Source organism: Aquarana catesbeiana, linkage group LG13, assembly GCF_042186555.1.
Source record: "Aquarana catesbeiana isolate 2022-GZ linkage group LG13, ASM4218655v1, whole genome shotgun sequence".
NCBI classification, from domain to species: domain Eukaryota; kingdom Metazoa; phylum Chordata; class Amphibia; order Anura; family Ranidae; genus Aquarana; species Aquarana catesbeiana.
In genome coordinates, this window is record NC_133336.1 from 14,000,877 (window position 1) to 14,020,421 (window position 19,545).

General features: G+C 47.6%; 1 protein-coding gene across 2 annotated transcripts in view; it reads right to left on the minus strand.

The window, feature by feature from the left end:
* Positions 1 to 1,648: 1,648 nt before the first annotated feature.
* Positions 1,649 to 19,545, minus strand: part of FBXO33 (F-box protein 33) — a 28,456-nt gene continuing 10,559 nt past the window's right edge. The window contains exons 3-5 of one of the 2 annotated variants that reach the window (XM_073609853.1): positions 18,392 to 19,077; positions 17,493 to 17,560; positions 6,704 to 6,863 (exon numbers count right to left, since the gene is read on the minus strand). In XM_073609853.1, coding sequence (XP_073465954.1) covers positions 6,834 to 6,863; positions 17,493 to 17,560; positions 18,392 to 19,077 — 784 coding nt within the window. In that variant the 3' untranslated portion in view covers positions 6,704 to 6,833. Of the gene's footprint in view, positions 6,864 to 17,492; positions 17,561 to 18,391; positions 19,078 to 19,545 lie in introns of both variants that reach the window. The other variant, XM_073609852.1, reaches the window with a different exon arrangement.

A 19,545-nucleotide genomic window follows, 5' to 3' on the forward strand; every position in this document is an offset into this window, starting at 1 on the left:
TCCATCCTCCCCAGCTGCAGATCCAGTCTGGGAGTGAAGGAAGCCAGCCTCCCTCCCCAACAGTTAGCCGGAGCAGATGATGTGGGATCCCCAGCAGAAGTGGTGGCATCAGGGCAGAGAGCTACCAACCTCTGCCCAGCACCAACTCCGAGGTTCCAGGGAACCGGGGCCCTCCCCCCAGCGACAAGCTGATGTAGTGAAGCTCCTGCACCCAGCTGAAGCGCAGGCAACAGGGCAGAGTGCAGCTGGACTCTGTCTAGCACCTACAGTGTCTTCAAGGCTTCAGGGGGCCAGGGAAGTCAGCCCCTCTCTCCAGCAGCAGAGCCCCAGAATAGTAAAAACCATCCAACTAAAGCGTTGGCAGCCAGAGAGATTCCACGACCACTGTCCCACACCTACCAATGACAAATATTCCCTGTGGCCCAGAATGGAGATGTGGACCAACACTGTGGGTTCACTCTGCCCAACTAACATATGTCCAGACCAGGTGGAGGTCTAGGACCTTGTTCACTTTGGATGAGAGAGAAATGTGACAGACCCAACCAGGACAGGGGCTTTTGGAGAGGACCGCAGGGTGGCCTCTTGCCTACTGACTATGGGCCCTGGCTATTAAGGGAACTCTACTCTTTGGGAGGTGTGTGCCTGGGGGATTCTTGAAGTGGTTTTTGCTTTGGATTCAGGATGGTCTCCCTGAAGCACACAAACTCTGGGAATCTAGGCCCGGGATCCATATTTAGGGCCTCAATGCCCATAACAAGCAATGACTGCTTTAGATTGGGATACTCAGAGCAGATGTTAATATCAGCTCAACCTAACCCAATTCTGCGGTATCCTGATATAATCTGTTTAAGGTGTTGTGTCTGTCTCCAATTGTTAATGGAGTCACCTATTGTTTCGGTCTATCTGCTCATCTCTGTGTTTATACTTATGTGTAATGTACTTCCTTGTAGGCTTGTTGCCGGGCAGTCTGGTCACCTAGGCTGGTTTAAGCTTGATAGAGGCGGGGCCTCAGAAACATGTTGCGGCCCGCCCCCCTATGTCCAGACGGGAGTAAGTTATATCTTGACGGAACCACCCAAGCTGGGTGCTGGACAGTTCTGTCACATCTCTTATTGTCAAGGCAATGCATTTCCTGCCCAAAAGTAGGAGGTGCAACATCTCAGGGGCTGTCCTGGAAGACTCCTGGAAATAGAATTAAAACTGTGGCCCTTTGCTAGCCTTTATCCGGCCCTATGGGCACTATTCCTCCCACTGATATGAGGCAATATTCCTCCTACTGACACCAACAATGGGGCACTATATCTTCCACCGATACCAATGATGGGATACTACTCCTCCTCCTCCTATTGACCACCAACCCTGGGGCCATATTTATTTTCACTGATGCTGGGCCCATGGCATCTATTGCCCCTGCTGGCCACAATCCGGCCCTCCTAAAGTCTGAAAGACAATAAACTGGCCCTTTGTTTGAAAAGTTTAGGAGACCCCTGCCTTAAAGGTAAGGGTCAGGGCGCCCACATCCCAGCAATAAGCCATTGCGCTCAAGGCGGCCACCCCTTGTCCCGCACCTGACTGTTGCCACTATATAAATCCTGAATAATAAGAATAATAATAAATAATAATCCCCCCCCATTCACAAAAGAAGAAAAAGTACTTTTTGCTTGGTATTTCAATGCTTTATTCATTGATTAAAAGAATATACATTTAACATAAACCAAACATCAGTCATTGCTAACATTCAGCTGGCTTTCTTGTATTCTGTCAGGAGTTCCCAAAAATTTTCCCCTGTTTATTTTTTTCATTTTGATTGCATTTATAAAGATAAAATATCACCACATCTGGCATGTCACCCCCTTTCCACACTGTGCCAGTGGATCCTCTAAATTCCAGGAACGGGGCAAAGCTTACTCTGCCCTAGCGGGCCGAAGAACTGTTCTCGGCAGGCTCTTGCTGAGATTGCAGCCCCTCCGGCAAGCTAGCGCAGCCATCGATTTCCCTGGTTCTATACCGATGTACGTATAAAATTTTTAAATCAGCATGGTATGTGTTCACTGGAGACAAAACAGTGCACACCTGTCAAAGAGCGTATTTTTTTTTTTTTCCATTTTATTTAATATAAGATGGTAAAACCATTTTGTAAAACACATATAAACTTTAAACCCATAAATAGAATCTTATCATCAGGACATCTGTTGCATAAATGGATTCCCCGAAAAAAAAAAGCTCACAGAGTTGGCGGCCAGTCCTCAGCACTGCTGGGTAACCAACTTCGGCCGCTTGTTAGCTTTATGTGATATATTATTGCAGACTGTCCATGGTTTTTTTTTTTATTTAAATTGATAAATGCACAACATTCGTACCACTTAAAACTGGGGTTCAGATGGAAGTCTCACAGAGACCACGTTCCCTACCTCGGTTGCCCCGATACTAGCTGGCTTTTGAAGCCGCCTAGATAGAACAAGATATTAAAACAAACTTTGTGGAATGTTTCTTTTTTTTTTTTTCTTTACTCGCTTTTATGCACTATAGCAGCTTTCACCAGCGATATCACGATTTTGTTATCTCTTTACATTCGCTAGTCACAGTGAAACAGGTGTGTGTGTTCTTATTAAAGAGTTTTGAGGTGTCTGTATTCCGGTCACTGAAACCACAGCACAGCTGCGAACCACCGGTCGAAAACCGACCTTTTTTTTTTTTTATTATTATTATATTACAATCCAGCAGTATCGCGGTCGGCCCGGACGGCGGCCGACCTCCCCCTGCCAGTATGTGGGCACTTCTTTTAAAAGTTTTTATACTCTATTCTTTGGCAGCTGAAAACAGGCGCTGACAGAGAAAAATCCGGTGACTTGGTTGTCAGGGATCTCACGACTAAAAGCACGCTGGTGCTCTCTAAAGACGCATTCGGTTAAATGAAATAAAAAAAAAAAAAACACACACACAAGAAAAAAAAAACAAAATTGCTTCATACACTTAACACTCATTTAAAAAAAAAAAAAAAAAAAAAAAAAAAAAAAAGTTGATAACATTAGTTCAGTACAAAAAAAGTGACAGTTTCAGAAAAAAAAAAAAATCTAAGGTCTTGTTCACGCAGAGCTTTGCCTACAACAGGGGTAGGTAACCTGGGGGGCCCCCTCCAGTTGTTGCAGAACTACAAGTCCCATCATTCTTCTGGGAGTAATTGTAATGGTCAGCCTTGCAATGCCTCGTGGGAAATGTAGTTCCACAACAGCTGGAGGGCCCCAGGTTGCCTACCCCCTGGCCTACAACATGGGCGCTCGAACAAGCTGTTGCAGAACTACAAGTCCCACGAGGCATTCCAAGCATGATTCCCCAAAGGGCAGAGGCATTATGGGACTTGTAGTTCCACAAAAAGCTGGGGGGCCACAGATTGGTGCTACCATTGGCGTACAAAGAGCCTTGCAAAAAACTTTCAGCAAGCTTGTGGCAGCTCATCTGAAGTTTGTAAATAAAAACCTACATTTTAAGGGCTTCTACTCTTTAGCATTTCGAGGGCTGGCAGATGCTTTAAAACAAGCCGATAGCTGATTTTAATGTAGAATTCCAGCTTAAAAAAAAAAACCCTAAACTAGTCTTAAATGCCCCCTCCACCCGTCTAATACCAATGCTGACTAACCTGTGTAAAAAAGATGTATATACTCATCTATTTTCAGCCCTTTCCGGTTGGGTCACGTGATCTAGCTCCCCTGTGTGAGCCAGCAGCTGCAGGGGAGAGGGAGCACCGACACCTGTTGGGACAAGGTCATGTGATCCAGCTCCCCTGTGTCAGCCAGCAGCAGCTGCAGGGGAGAGGATGGAGCACTGGAAACTATTTTGACAAAGTCATGTGATCTGGCTCCCTTGTGTCAGCCAGCAGCTGCAGGGGAGAAGAGGGTGCACCAACAACCGCTGGGACAAGGTAACGTGATCTAGCTCCCCTGTGTTTGTCAGCAGCAGCTACAGGGGAGAGGAATGAGCACTGGCAACTATTTGGGCAAGATCATGTGATCCGGCTCCCTTGTGTCAGCCAGCAGCAGCTACAAGGGAGAGGAGGGAGCTCCAACATCATTGGGACAAGGCCATGTGATCCGGCTCCCTTGTGTCAGCCAGCAGCTACAGGGGAGAGGAGGGAACAATGACCACCATTGCAACAAGGGAGCCTATGGGTGACAATCACTCCTGGATTTCCCATCTGCTGTTGAGCTCTCTTCTTCCCTGCAGCCAATGCTGGTTGACACAGGGGATTATGTGACCAGACAAGGACAGGCTGAAAATAGTACATACATCTTTTTTACACAGGTTAGTAAGCATAGGACAACATTTTTAAAATTAGTTTAGTCTAGAATTCTACTTTAATCAAGGTTCAAGTAGTGACCCATTTAGTTTATTAGTGTGCCGCTCCAAGCGCCCATCCAACCCGCTCTGGTGACCCAGTACTCTTGGGTGCCGGGGTCTGAAGTGCCATCCTAGCCTACTGTGTAAAGTGCGACTCGGGAGATGCCGCACTCCAAGGCGGCCAATGTGCTAGATCAGTCCACTGAGGCGGCCAATGTGCTAGATCAGTCCACTGAGGCGGCCGACGTGCTAGATCAGTCCACTGAGGCGGCCGACGTGCTAGATCAGTCCACTGAGGCGGCCGACGTGCTAGATCAGTCCACTGAGGCGGCCGACGTGCTAGATCAGTCCACTGAGGCGGCCGACGTGCTAGATCAGTCCACTGAGGCGGCCGACGTGCTAGATCAGTCCACTGAGGCGGCCGACGTGCTAGATCAGTCCACTGAGGCGGCCGACGTGCTAGATCAGTCCACTGAGGCGGCCGACGTGCTAGATCAGTCCACTGAGGCGGCCGACGTGCTAGATCAATCCACTGAGGCGGCCGACGTGCTAGATCAATCCACTGAGGCGGCCGACGTGCTAGATCAATCCACTGAGGCGGCCGACGTGCTAGATCAATCCACTGAGGCGGCCGACGTGCTAGATCAATCCACTGAGGCGGCCGACGTGCTAGATCAATCCACTGAGGCGGCCGACGTGCTAGATCAATCCACTGAGGCGGCCGACGTGCTAGATCAATCCACTGAGGGGGCCGACGTGCTAGATCAATCCACTGAGGGGGCCGACGTGCTAGATCAATCCACTGAGGCGGCCGACGTGCTAGATCAATCCATTGAGGCGGCCGACGTGCTAGATCAATCTATCGAGGCGGCCGACGTGCTAGATCAATCTATCGAGGCGGCCGACGTGCTAGATCAATCTATCGAGGCAGCCGACGTGCTAGATCAATCTACCGAGGCAGCCGACGTGCTAGATCAATCTACCGAGGCAGCCGACGTGCTAGATCAATCTACCGAGGCAGCCGACGTGCTAGATCAATCTACCGAGGCAGCCGACGTGCTAGATCAATCTACCGAGGCAGCCGACGTGCTAGATCAATCTACCGAGGCAGCCGACGTGCTAGATCAATCTACCGAGGCAGCCGACGTGCTAACTCAGTTTACTCAAGTGCCCGATGTACTAGATTATTCTACTGATCTAGTACATAGGTTGTTTAGGAGTGCAGCATCTCCGAGTCCCACTTTGCATAGTAGGCTAAGGTTCAAGTAGTGCTGTAGGCTACCAAAGCCAACCAAAGCTGCTCGAAGCTGGCTGAAAGCCCTGCAATTGCTCAGTTACCTTGCCCTTAGACAAGCTGAAGCCTGTGATAACGAAGCCTAAACACACAGGACTCCATTTGACCTTTTAGAACTTCCTTCATAAAACAAAAAAAAAAACAACACAAATACTAATATATACACATCTATCAGCTTAACATTTTCTTTACCAAGTAAAAAGCACGATTCTAGAACACGAGACTGTGCGACACTCACTGGCACACCAGTATTTAAAAAATAAAATTATTTTGGCGTCCATGCACAGCATTCGGGGGAAGGACAAAATAAAAAGAAAAAAAAAAAAGGAGAAGAAGAAAAAAAGCACACACAATGCAAAGTTACTTGGTAAACAAAGAAAGCACAAATACCAAAAAGTTAGCAACCTGAGGAAGAAACCCTTTTGTAGGTTTTTCTTAGAGTCTTTTTAAGTCACTAGGCCTTCCTAGCAATGCAGTTCATATACACAAAGCGAGGCAAACTTCATCTATTGAAACTAGCCCCCCCCCCCCCCCCCCCCAAATGTTGGTCTGATAAACAAAGCAGTCGTACACAAGACACACAAGGAAGTCCCTAAAGCCCATTAAGTGCTTGTTTGTCATTTCACCAAGTTCCTGGTGCTGAAGATCCTGTAGACTAGAGAAGGTCACTCTAAAAAACGTTTGACCAAGAACATCCTCCCTCCCCCAGAGAAGCACTTTTAACCGCGAAAGCCCTGAACACTGTCACGTTCGACTTCATTACCAATATCCGACTTTCCTTTCTTTTTTTTTTTTTTTTCCTTCTTTTCATCAAGAAGTAGATACACACATACAATTTTTATATAGCTAATACTGATTAAACACAGCACAAAAAGGGTTAACTCACTCTACTGGAGGAAACATTAGAAGAAGACCCTATTTGCATATTGTAACCACAGGAAACTTCTAGGAGGATAAAAATGCTAAATGCCTTCGCTGAAGTTTTGCATCTCTCTGTAAAAGTGCCGAGCCGGTTCGGTGAAGACGCTGAGCAGTTCAATGTCCATGACCGCCTGCCAAGGTCGTGCTAATCCGATCGATACCTGTTCTATCAGGTTGTGCACTGGATCCACATCTTGGTCGGCCAGCTCGCTTTGGTCAAAGTCTATGCTCTCCTCTGTGACCTCCAGTACTTTTAGGTCTGGCCCCCGAAGACGAGCGATTGCTATGAGGTTGTGTGCCCATACGGTGTAGCCTGCGGAAATGAGGAGACAACATGTTATTTCACCAATATTATCCACCTGCCGACCAGACCTTTTCTGGTACTGTTTACAGGTTTAAAACAGTAATTTTTTTTGCTAGAAGACAAACCCTAAAAATACTCCTCTTTTCTGACTGTTTTGCATTTGGCTAGGGTTAGTGTCACTACTGGTAGCATGAGGCAATACCTGGACCCTATCGAGGTTGCACAGTCAGTCCAACTCCTCCAGGATGGTCCATCAATACGTTGCCATTGCCAGGTAGTTTGCTGTGTCTCCCAGCCCAGATTAGAGCATGGAGGAGATTCCAGGAGACAGGCAGTTACTCTAGGAGAGCTGGACAGGGCCTTAGAAGGTCCTTAACCCATCAGCAGGATCGGTATCTGCTCCTTTGTGCAAGGAGGAACAGGATGAGCATTGCCAGAGCTCTACAAAATGACCTCCAGCAGGCCACATGTCTGACTAAACAATCAGAAACAGATTTGAAGGTGGCCTGAGGGCCCAACGTCCTCTAGTAGGCCCTGTGCTCACTTCCTGGCACCGTTGAGCTTAATTGGCATTTGTCATTGAACACCAGAATTGGCAGGTTCACCACTGGCACCCTGTGCTTTTCACAGATGAGAGAAGGTTCACCCTGAGCACATGACAAACATGAAAAGGTCTGGGAGAAGGTTATGCTGCCTGAAACATCGTTGGGCATGACAGGTTTGGTGGTGGGTCAGCGATCGTCTGGGGAGGCATATCCATGGAGGGACGCACAGACCTCTACAGGCTAGACAATGGCACCCAGACTGTCATTAGGTATCGGGATGAAATCCTTGGACCCATAGTCAAACCCTACGCTGGTGCAATGGGTCCTGGGTTCCTCCTGGTGCACGACAATGCCCGGTCTCATGTGGCGAGAGTATGCAACCAGTTCCTGGAGGATGAAGGAATTGATACCATTGAATGGCCCCCACGCCCACCTGACCTAAATCCAATAGAACACCTCTGGGACATTATGTTTCGGTCCATCTGATGCCGCCAGGTTGCACACCTCAGTCTGTTCAGAAGCTCAGTGATGCCCTGGTCCAGATCTGGGAGGAAACACCCCAGGACACCATCCATTGTCTCATTAGGAGCTCATACAAGCACGTGGGGGCCGTACAAACTACTGAGGACCATTCTGAGTTCCTGCAATGAAATTTCAGCAAAATGGACAAGCCTGCTGCATCACTTTGATTTTCAGGTGTCTTTGAATTCAGCCCTCTGTAGGGTGATCATTTTCATTTCCACCAAATGATGTGGCATCTTTTAGTTCCCAACACATTACCCAGTCCATACCAGTATAGATCCTAACACATTACCCAGTCCATACCAGTATAGATCCTAACACATTACCCAGTCCATACCAGTATAGATCCTAACACATTACCCAGTCTATACCAGTATAGCTCCCAACACATTACCCAGTCCGTATCCGTACAGATCCTAACACATTACCCAGTCCATACCAGTATAGATCCTAACACATTACCCAGTCCATACCAGTATAGAGCCTAACACATTACCCAGTCCATACCAGTATAGATCCCAACATATTATTACCCAGTCCGTATCAGTACAAATCCTAACACATTACCCAGTCCATACCAGTATAGATCCCAACATATTACCCAGTCCGTATCAGTACAAATCCTAACACATTACCCAGTCCATACCAGTATAGAGCCTAACACATTACCCAGTCCATACCAGTATAGATCCTAACACATTACCCAGTCCATACCAGTATAGATCCCAACATATTACCCAGTCCGTATCAGTACAAATCCTAACACATTACCCAGTCCATACCAGTATAGATCCTAACACATTACCCAGTCCATACCAGTATAGAGCCTAACACATTACCCAGTCCATACCAGTATAGATCCTAACACATTACCCAGTCCATACCAGTATAGATCCTAACACATTACCCAGTCCATACCAGTATAGAGCCTAACACATTACCCAGTCCATACCAGTATAGATCCTAACACATTACCCAGTCCATACCAGTATAGATCCTAACACATTACCCAGTCCATACCAGTATAGATCCTAACACATTACCCAGTCCATACCAGTACAGCTCCCAACACATTACCCCGTCTATACCAGTATAGATCCCAACACATTACCCAGTCCATACCAGTATAGATCCCAACACATTACCCAGTCCATACCAGTATAGATCCCAACACATTACCCAGTCCATACCAGTATAGATCCCAACACATTACCCAGTCCATACCAGTATAGATCCTAATACCTTACCCAGTCCATACCAGTATAGATCCCAACACATTACCCAGTCCATACCAGTATAGATCCCAACACATTACCCAGTCCATACCAGTATAAATATCCAGCATGAGATTTTTCCCCATTGAGATCTGATGTGTTTTCAAAGTGTTCCTTTATGTTTTATATAGACCAAACTGTTTCTCAACTCCAGTCCTCAAGTACCCCCAACAGGTCATGTTTTCAGGATTTCCCTCAGATGAAACGGCTGTGGTAATTACTAAGGCAGTGAAACTGATCAAATCACCTGTGCAAAATTATGGAAAGCCTGAAAACATGACCTGTTGGGGGTACTTGAGGACTGGAGTTGAGAAACATGGGCGTAAAAAATAAAACAGCGATTGTTGCATTCTTATTTTTATTTTCTCTATTTTTTTTTTAGATGTGACACGGTATTTGCGCAGCAGTTTTTTCAATTTTTGGGGAAAAAAAAATACCCCTTTAATTTAAAAAAAAAAAAAAAAACCACTATATGTAACCCAATTTTTTGTGGAATATAAAAGATGATGTTATGCCGAGTAAATAGATACCCAACATGTCACGCTTTAAAACTGAGCATGCTCGTGGAATGGCAACAACCTACGATACTTAAAAATCTCCATTGACCACACTTTGTACAGCTTTACAGGTTACCCGTTTAGTGTTACAGAGGAAGCACTAGAATTCTCTCTCACTCTAACACTCGCCGAGATACGTCACGTGTGGTGTGAACACCGTTTACATATGTGTGCGTGATTTACGTATGCGTTCCCTTCTGCGCACGAACATGGAGGGATAGGGGCACTTTACATTTTTATTTCTTTTTTTTTTTTTTATTTGATCAATTTTCTTATTACTACAGAATATAAACATCCCTTGTAATAGAAATAAGGATGACAGGTCCTCTTTATAGAGAGTTCTGGGGTCAAAAAGACCTTTAAAACGTAATAAAACAAAAAGCTGTATTGAAGCAAATGTTTACTTCTGTCCTAGACCGGAAGGGGACGCCATGACATTGCTTCAGGCCTCCAAGACCATAGAGGCGATAAGAGACAATCTGGTCTCTGGGAACCTCTATGGTCGGATCGTTTCTCGGGCAGGTCGGTTACAACGGTAAGCCCGAGAAACAGCGGCAAGCAGCCAGTGTTTCTCTACAGCCAAGATAGAGGGACAGAAGAACAATGTCCCGATTGGCTTAATTGGCTGAAACCACCTTAAGAGAGAACGGCTCCAGATATACGCCTTGTAAAGAAGATGGCAAGAAGAAACCAAACCTCGTGTGTAAGAGTGGAAAGGGGGATTTACTTCTGAAGGCAGTTTTGAAGTACTAGAGGAACCAAATTCAGGTCCCACCAAGTTATGTGTGAGCCACATGGGAGACACCTTGTACAAAAGTCTTAATGAAAGAGTGGAAAGCAGCTCCATTCCTCAGTGGGTACTATCCCTCCCACTGACACCAATGATGGGACACTATCCCTCCCACTGACACCAATGATGGGCTACTATCCCTCCCACCGACACCCATGATGGGCTACTATCCCTCCCACCGACACCAATGATGGGCTACTATCCCTCCCACTGACACCAATGATGGGACACTATCCCTCCCACTGACACCAATGATGGGCTACTATCCCTCCCACTGACACCAATGATGGGCTACTATCCCTCCCACCGACACCTGTAATGGGGTACTATGCCTCCCACCGACACCTGTAATGGGGTACTATGCCTCCCACCGACACCTGTAATGGGGTACTATGCCTCCCACCGACACCTGTAATGGGCTACTATCCCTCCCACCGACACCCGTGATGGGACACTATCCCTCCCACCGACACCCGTGATGGGCTACTATCCCTCCCACCGACACCCATGATGGGGCACTATCCCTCCCACCGACACCCATGATGGGCTACTACCCCTCCCACCGACACCCGTGATGGGCTACTACCCCTCCCACCGACACCCGTGATGGGCTACTATCCCTCCCACCGACACCCGTGATGGGCTACTATCCCTCCCACCGACACCCGTGATGGGCTACTATCCCTCCCACCGACACCCGTGATGGGACACTATCCCTCCCACCGACACCCGTGATGGGCTACTATCCCTCCCACCGACACCCGTGATGGGACACTATCCCTCCCACCGACACCCGTGATGGGCTACTATCCCTCCCACCGACACCCGTGATGGGCTACTATCCCTCCCACCGACACCCGTGATGGGCTACTATCCCTCCCACCGACACCCGTGATGGGACACTATCCCTCCCACCGACACCCGTAATGGGACACTATGCCTCCCACCGACACCCGTAATGGGACACTATGCCTCCCACCGACACCTGTAATGGGGTACTATGCCTCCCACCGACACCTGTAATGGGGTACTATGCCTCCCACCGACACCTGTAATGGGGTACTATGCCTCCCACCGACACCTGTAATGGGGTACTATGCCTCCCACCGACACCTGTAATGGGGTTCTATGCCTCCCACCGACACCTGTAATGGGCTACTATCCCTCCCACCGACACCCGTGATGGGCTACTACCCCTCCCACCGACACCCGTGATGGGCTACTACCCCTCCCACCGACACCCGTGATGGGCTACTACCCCTCCCACCGACACCCGTGATGGGCTACTACCCCTCCCACCGACACCCGTGATGGGCTACTACCCCTCCCACCGACACCCGTGATGGGCTACTACCCCTCCCACCGACACCCGTGATGGGCTACTACCCCTCCCACCGACACCCGTGATGGGCTACTACCCCTCCCACCGACACCCGTGATGGGCTACTATCCCTCCCACCGACACCCGTGATGGGCTACTATCCCTCCCACCGACACCCGTGATGGGACACTACCCCTCCCACCGACACCCGTGATGGGACACTACCCCTCCCACCGACACCCGTGATGGGACACTACCCCTCCCACCGACACCCGTGATGGGACACTATCCCTCCCACCGACACCCGTGATGGGCTACTATCCCTCCCACCGACACCCATGATGGGACACTATCCCTCCCACCGACACCCGTGACGGGCTACTACCCCTCCCACCGACACCCGTGATGGGACACTATCCCTCCCACCGACACCCGTGATGGGACACTATCCCTCCCACCGACACCTGTAATGGGGTTCTATGCCTCCCACCAACACCTGTAATGGGGTACTATGCCTCCCACTGACACCTATGATGGAGCACTATTCCTTCCAATGACACCAATGATGAGATACTATTCCAGCTCCTACTGACCAGAGTTTAGTCCAGTAACGTTACTGGCAGAAGCCACCCACTACAGAAGGGGGCAGAGACAAGACCAGTACCCCAGCAGTCCCCACCCACTACAGAAAATGATAGGAGGTGGTGGAGACAAGACCAGTCCCCCTGCATAAGGAGAGAGCTGTGGGAGGGGCCCAGCAGTCTCCACACACTGCAGGAGGGGGCGGAGACAAGACCAGTCACTCTACACAAGGGGAGAGATCAGCATTGAGCGGTCTTTATTACAGGAAGTCTCACACTGGATTACTGAACAGATCTGGAGGAAATACACAAAGATCACCGAGATTCCAGAAGACGACACAGGACCGATGTAGTTCATTTGCTGATCCCGGAGTTCTGCTTTAACGCTCGATCACGTTTGGTTGGGGTGTTCCTCTCCCCCCCCCCTCATACACAATCTCAGGTCACAAAGCCTTTTGTATGTGCTGCAGATTATCGCACACAGACAGCATTTTCTATGCAAAATGTGCGGTCAGCTGCCAGCGGAGACAATGAGAACCCTGAGCCCAGCAGCTGTATACACACCGCTTCATGATACAACCCAACCCCCGACAACTCTCTGCGAGGGAGGGGGGGGGGGGGAACAGTCCTATGTGGGACACAACTTTCACCTCCCCCACACTCTACTAAATGCTGCATTAATCACTTACCTCTCGGGAGAAATAGTTGCACGGCGATTTATCAAAAGCATATTTTAAGGGAAATATACAATAAAATGAAGTTTAGTGTATTATATATCTTTTTTTGGTAAAAGATGAGCTTGTGTCGAGTAAATCGATACCAAACATGTCAAGTCTTAACCACTTCCCACCCAGGCCAATTCTGACTCTTCTCTTGTATACACTAGATTGCCAAAAGTATTGGGACACCTGCCTTTACATGAACTTTAATGACATCCCAGTCTTAGTCCGTAGGGTTCAATATTCAGTTGGCTCCGCCCTTTGCAGCTATAACAGCTTCAACTCTTCTGGGAAGGCCGTCCACAAGGTTTAGGAGTGTGTCTATGGGATGACCATTCTTCCAGAAGAGCATTTGTGAGGTCAGGCACTGATGTTGGATGAGAAGGCCTGGCTCACAGTCTCTGCTCTAATTCATCCCAAAGGTGTTTTACCGAGTTGAGGTCAGGACTCTGTGCAGGCCAGCCACGTTCTTCCACCCCAAACTTGCTCCTCCATGTCTTTATGGACCTTGCTTTGTGCACTGGTGCGCAGTCATGTTGGAACAGGAAGAGGACATCCCCAAACTGTTCACACAAAGTTGGGAGCATGAAATTGTCCAAAATGTCTTGGTAGGGCCGATGACTTACGAGCTCCCTTCACTGGAACTAAGGGGCCAAGCCCAACCCCCGAAAAACCACCCCACACCATAATCCCCCCTCCACCAAAATGGTTTGGACCAGGGCACAAAGCAAGGTCTATAAATACATGGATGAGCGAGTTTGGGGTGGAGGAACTTGGCTGGCCTGCACAGAGTCCTGACCTCAACCCGATAGAACACCTTTGGGATGAATTAGAGTGGTGACTGCAAGCCAGGCCTTCTCGTCCAACATCAGCACCTGACCTCACAAATGCACTTCTGGAAGAATGGTCAAACATTCCCATAGACACACTCCTAAACCTTGTGGACGGCCTTCCCAGAAGAGTTGAAGCTGTTATAGCTGCAAAGGGCGGAGCCAACTCAATATTGAACCTCTACGGACTATGGAGCGAAAAATCCGGTATGTAAAAACAAGCGTTTTTTTTTGCTAGAAAATTACTTAAACCCCCCCCCCCCCTCCCCCAACATTTTTTTTAAGCAGAGGCCCTAAAAAATAAAAATGGTGATCGTTGCAACTTCTTTGTCGCACGGTATTTGTGCTGCGTTTTTTTTTTTTATATGCAATTTTTTGGGAAAAAAATTGCCCCTTTGAAGATGTTAGATGTAACGAAACTAGTAGGGCGTGGCTACGCATCGTAAGCCATCACACAGTCCGCCCCATGATTTGCACGGGTGTTTGCTATTTTTATGCCGGCTTTTTTTTATTGTATTCACGGAGCTCACTTGTTGTGACTCCATTGTTTTAACTAGCAATAAATTCCAAAACTTTATTACACCATCGGAGCCCTTCTTTTGTTTTTTATCCACCTCCCTTTGGGACAAGTGTGCTTGTCCCTCCTTCCACCCCCCCCCAGGTGGACGAGTTGGTAGAAGCCAAGCTGGAGACGCACACTGTATGAGCTGGATCCGGACATCATCCATCCACAGTCCCTGCAGAGGGCAAAGTCTGCCTGTGTGTGAGACCTCGCCAGAGAGGAGGTCCATCATTGAGGGTAAGGGTCCACCTTTTTAATACTGTGGGACTATATGAGAGCCCTTATCCTCATTTCCCTCCCTCTCCATATATATGTGCAGTGTCTGACTGGTCGGAAGGTGGATGCTTCCTCCTGCTTCTGTGAAGTAACTGTTTATGTATGGGACTCCCTCTCCTACTGTTCATCATAAGAACTTTCGCTCCTTGGAGTATTTCATCTAAAGGACTGTTCCTTATCCATTTGGGTTGTGAAAACTTTTTCTTGAAATGTTATGACACTTTTTAAAGCATATTTTTTTCACAGCTTTTTATCATTTATTATCAATATTTTTTTGATGCACATTTCTGATTTTCTTACAGGGATTTAGATTATGTATTTTTTACACAGATTATGTTCATTATGAGCGCACGTTTGTTTTCTCTTTTATTTTTATTGTACACAGGTACTGGTGTTTTATTCGTGCAGCTTTAAGTGTTTACATTATTTTTCAGCGCGTTTTTTTTTCTTTTATTTATAAAATTTTTTGGGAAAACATTTGAATCTTAATGCAAAAAAATTACATAACCCCAAATTTTTGGTAAGGAGGAATGTAAACATCCCTTGTGACAGCACTGCTAGGATTGCTTTTACAAGAGAGCCGGCAGCCAGCTTTAAAAAAAAAAAAATATATGGTACCGGGGTGATGCCTGCAGTACCCGTCTGTATTAAAATCAAGTGGCAGAAGGGTACATCGCCGGTCAGGAAGTGGTTCACCATGAATCGGGGCCCTACAATCGTGTCTCTCTCTCCCATGTTCATGACGATACCGACACGTGCTGAGCGTACGCTGCGCTTTCTATATGTGGCTTTTGGTGCCTTTTTTTTTGTATTACTTTTACATCTTATTTTTTTTTTAAACTTTAATGCGATTACAAAAAAAAGGGCCAACAAGCCCCCTATTTCAGCGCTTGACAAACCCCAGGTGCCAGGTTGGCATGGTGACAAGAAATTGCATCCTGGCGCCTGAATGCTCCATACCCCACGTGTGCCGCCCCCCCCCGCGCAAGGCTTCCTGGGCTCCGCTTGCCCATCTGCAGGCCTGGGACTACCACAGTGGGGGCCACCGGGTAGAGGGGAGACCGAACACACGTCTGCTCGCTGACCCAGAAGTGATGTGTAAGACGTCACTTCCGTGTCCCCGTTGACAGTTTACCTGGCCATCAAGGCGGGGAAAGAATGTAATGCAGTGTGATGTGCATTGCATTACGTTCAGTGGAGCTAAACTGATGACCTATAGGGGGCGCTTTCAAAAAAAAAAAAAAAAAAAAAAAAATTTATTTTTACACTGTCCCTCAATTTTTTGATGACTTACAAGAAATGTAAACATCCCTTGTAACAGGAATGCATGGCAGGCCCTCTTTATGGAGACATCTGGGGTCAATAAGACCCCAAATCTCTCCGCTACCCTGGGAAGCTCGAGAAAAAAACAAAACAAAAAAAAAAAAACACACACACACACACACACATTGATCTCTGGCCTTACAGGGAAAAAAAAAAAAAATCTGCCAAAGCCGGAAGCGACGCCATGATGCTTCAGGCCTCCCAGGGTCAAAGAGATGGCCGGGGACCATACAGTCCACGGTGAGCTCTATAGTAATCCGCCGGCTGAAAACAAAGACTTCTGAATGATGCCTGTAGCTGCACCCATCATCCCGATATCTCCACTTCAACCTAAGGACGTCATATGACCACCTATGGTCAGGAAGGGGTTAAATGGCATCTAATGCCGGCCATACACGGTTCGAATCTTTCGAAAATTGTATCAAAGAATTTTCCCATGAATTTCGCACCATTAGTGGGGCTGAAACAAAGGGTGATTTTCGTGCGGCAATCAAATTTGAGGAATCGGACATGTTGGAAATTTTTTGAAAAACGAATGATTTTCTAATCAATGATGGGAGAATTGTGCGAGAAATTTAATAAGAAAAGAAAATTTACGGAGAGAAAAGAAGATTTCCGGCCACGAAAATTCTTTTCTGTAGCAACACGAGGTGAAATTGAAGGCTTGGTCGGCCAAATTTTGAAAATCAATGGTGGCGCCATCAGATCACAAAAAAAAAAAAAAAAAAAACCCCAAACTTTTTTGATTTTGAAAAGAAACTTCGTTCGAAATTTGACCACGTATGGCCTGCTTAAAGCTCAGTACAAATAATTTTTTTTTTTTTTTCAGTTACTATGACATTCTAAATGCTTGGCGACTGCCCCTCTACTGCGGCTGGGTGGGCGCTATATGCCAGATCGTGCATCTGGTACGTGATTAGCACAAGCCAATCAGTGAGTCCTGGCAAATGATTGGTCGCCAGCCTCTGCCATTGACAGAGGAGAGCTCTGTGTTGCTTAACACAGAGCTCTGTACACAGACAAGCAAATTTGCTGTTTTATTTTGTATCTCCTGCAAAACAGCGCCCTGAAAAACATCTGGAATTCCTCCTGAAAAATTGCAGAGCACATCCTGCTATGTGAGAGTGCCTAGACGTTCAAGAGTTAACGCTTTACACATCTATCCTGCTACATTCACCACTAACACTCTTACGTGCACCACCTAAAGAAAGGCCCCACTGAAAGGCAGCCAACCTTACAGTGGAAGTCTATGCAAAAACTAAAAACTCTGCATCTATAGCCACCAACATTCTAACACTAACCTCTCTAGCTCTGTAAAGAAAAAACAAGTATACGTACCTTTTCTGCAGTCGATCCGACCCGATCTCCAGCGGCGGAAGCTCTGCGGAGTACACGTCCGACAACGGCTGTGAAATAAACAGAAAGCAACGTCACCCATAGAGTTACTATGGGGTTTCCACTGACGGACGTGTCCTCTGCACCCGCCCAGAAAGCTGAGCCGCGCCTGACAGCTCAGCGTGGGATCAGAGCTTCCGCTGCTGGAGGAGATCGTTTCGGATTGCCTGTAGAAGAGGTATGTATGTACGTTTTTTCTTTTCTGGGCTAGAAAGGTTAGTGTTAGAATGTTGGTGGCTATAGATGCAGGGATTTTAGTTTTTGCATAAACTATTAAGCACCACATACTTTCTGCCAACCTTAGGGGTTTCCCTACACTAGAAACACATATGCCAACCAGATATTGTTCCATAGCCTCATAGCTGTATATCTGCCGTGTGAAATCTAAGGCACTCCTGCCTCTGACTGCTCAGTCTCAGGAGATTTGGAGAGAGATTTGGCAATATCACTACTGTGCCGTTTACTGTTCTCCTTGCTGGAGGCTCTGACATGAGGAGGCAAAGCCCCGCCTCTACCAAGATGGCCTCCCCCATACAGACTAGATCTTGCAGAACAAGGCATGGCAAGTCAGTTATGGGAAAAATCTAAAAAGGAGACCACAGGGAATACTGGTGACTAGTCTTCTGCTTCCTGCCTGCATTTTTTTTTTTTAAACTGGTCGATGAATGGAGGGGACGGACTTTTAATCATCTACCCATTCTCCATTCATAGATTGCTTACATCCATAGAAGCTGCAGACTCTCAGGATGTAGGACATCATTTGCCAAGGCCAGAAACCAAGAAGTAGCTGAAGAACATTTTTTATAAATATATAGTTTTGAATGCAAGCCGTATTTCCTCACCGTGGATAGCCAGCATGGACAGCCGCATGCACCTCCAAGCCAACAGAACCAACGGATCTTCATTCCTATTGTCGCTGAGATCTGGAAAGCCGGACATGTCGTTGACATCATTCATCAGGATGAAGTGGGTCAGGAATGCGTCGTACTGCCGGGATATGAGGTCGACCACAGCCCCGGACACGCAGGTGATGTAGCTGTCGAAGTGAATCCGCTCCAGCGGTATGCTGGGCTTCAAGATCCGGAGCATGTCGTCGCTTTTGACGTCAAACGCCATCATGTAGACCCGGAGGTTGGTGCTGTTCTGGGTCAGGGCCTTCCAGTCCTCGTCGTCCGGCATCTTGTCGAGGGTTTTGCTCTTCAGGGAAGTGCTGTGGACCAGGAGGGACAGTCGATGCAAAGGCACGTGGTTGTTGTTGGCCAACACCCTGGCCATTTCCGCCGTGAAGTCGCAGAAGTCCAGGGCCAGGGAACGCAGGTTGACGAAGCGCTCCAGCTCCACGGCGGTGATCAAGGTGGTGCTGGCGGGAGAGTGGTTATCCAATAAACTGACATGTTCTAAGGTGCTGGCGACTGGATTGGACAGGGAGGCCAAGGAGGTGGGGGTGACTATCTCCAGCATGAAACCGCAGGACAGCCACTTCAACTGCCGGCTGTTCGCCAAAATCTCCTCGAAGAGCTGCTGGATCCTGCAATGACAAAACCCCAATTTAATGACCTTCAGACAAAAAGAGGACCGTCCCTGAAACCCCCCCCCCCCCCCGCTGCTGACGTATGATATACGTCAGTCACTATCACCGACGTATGGGATACGTCAACAGCAATGGGAGTTTTTACACACGTTGGGTTTGATTTACTAAATCTGGAGGGTGCAAAATCTTGTGCAGCTGTGCATGGCAGCCAATAAGCTTCTAAACGTCAAACTTCTTCAATTAAGCTGTGACAAAAAAAAAAAAAAAAAAAAAAGAACCTGGAAGCTAATTAGTTTCCGATTTTGCACTCTCCAGTTTTACGTAAACCAAACCCATTGTGTATATCTGACAAGCCGGTTGTCAGCTGTCGGAAGGATTGCTTCCACACCCCTCTGGAACTTTCGCCCCCAAACCGCCATGTTTCCCAGGGCTCTGTGCTGCCATCTGCAGATCTGGGACTGGCAT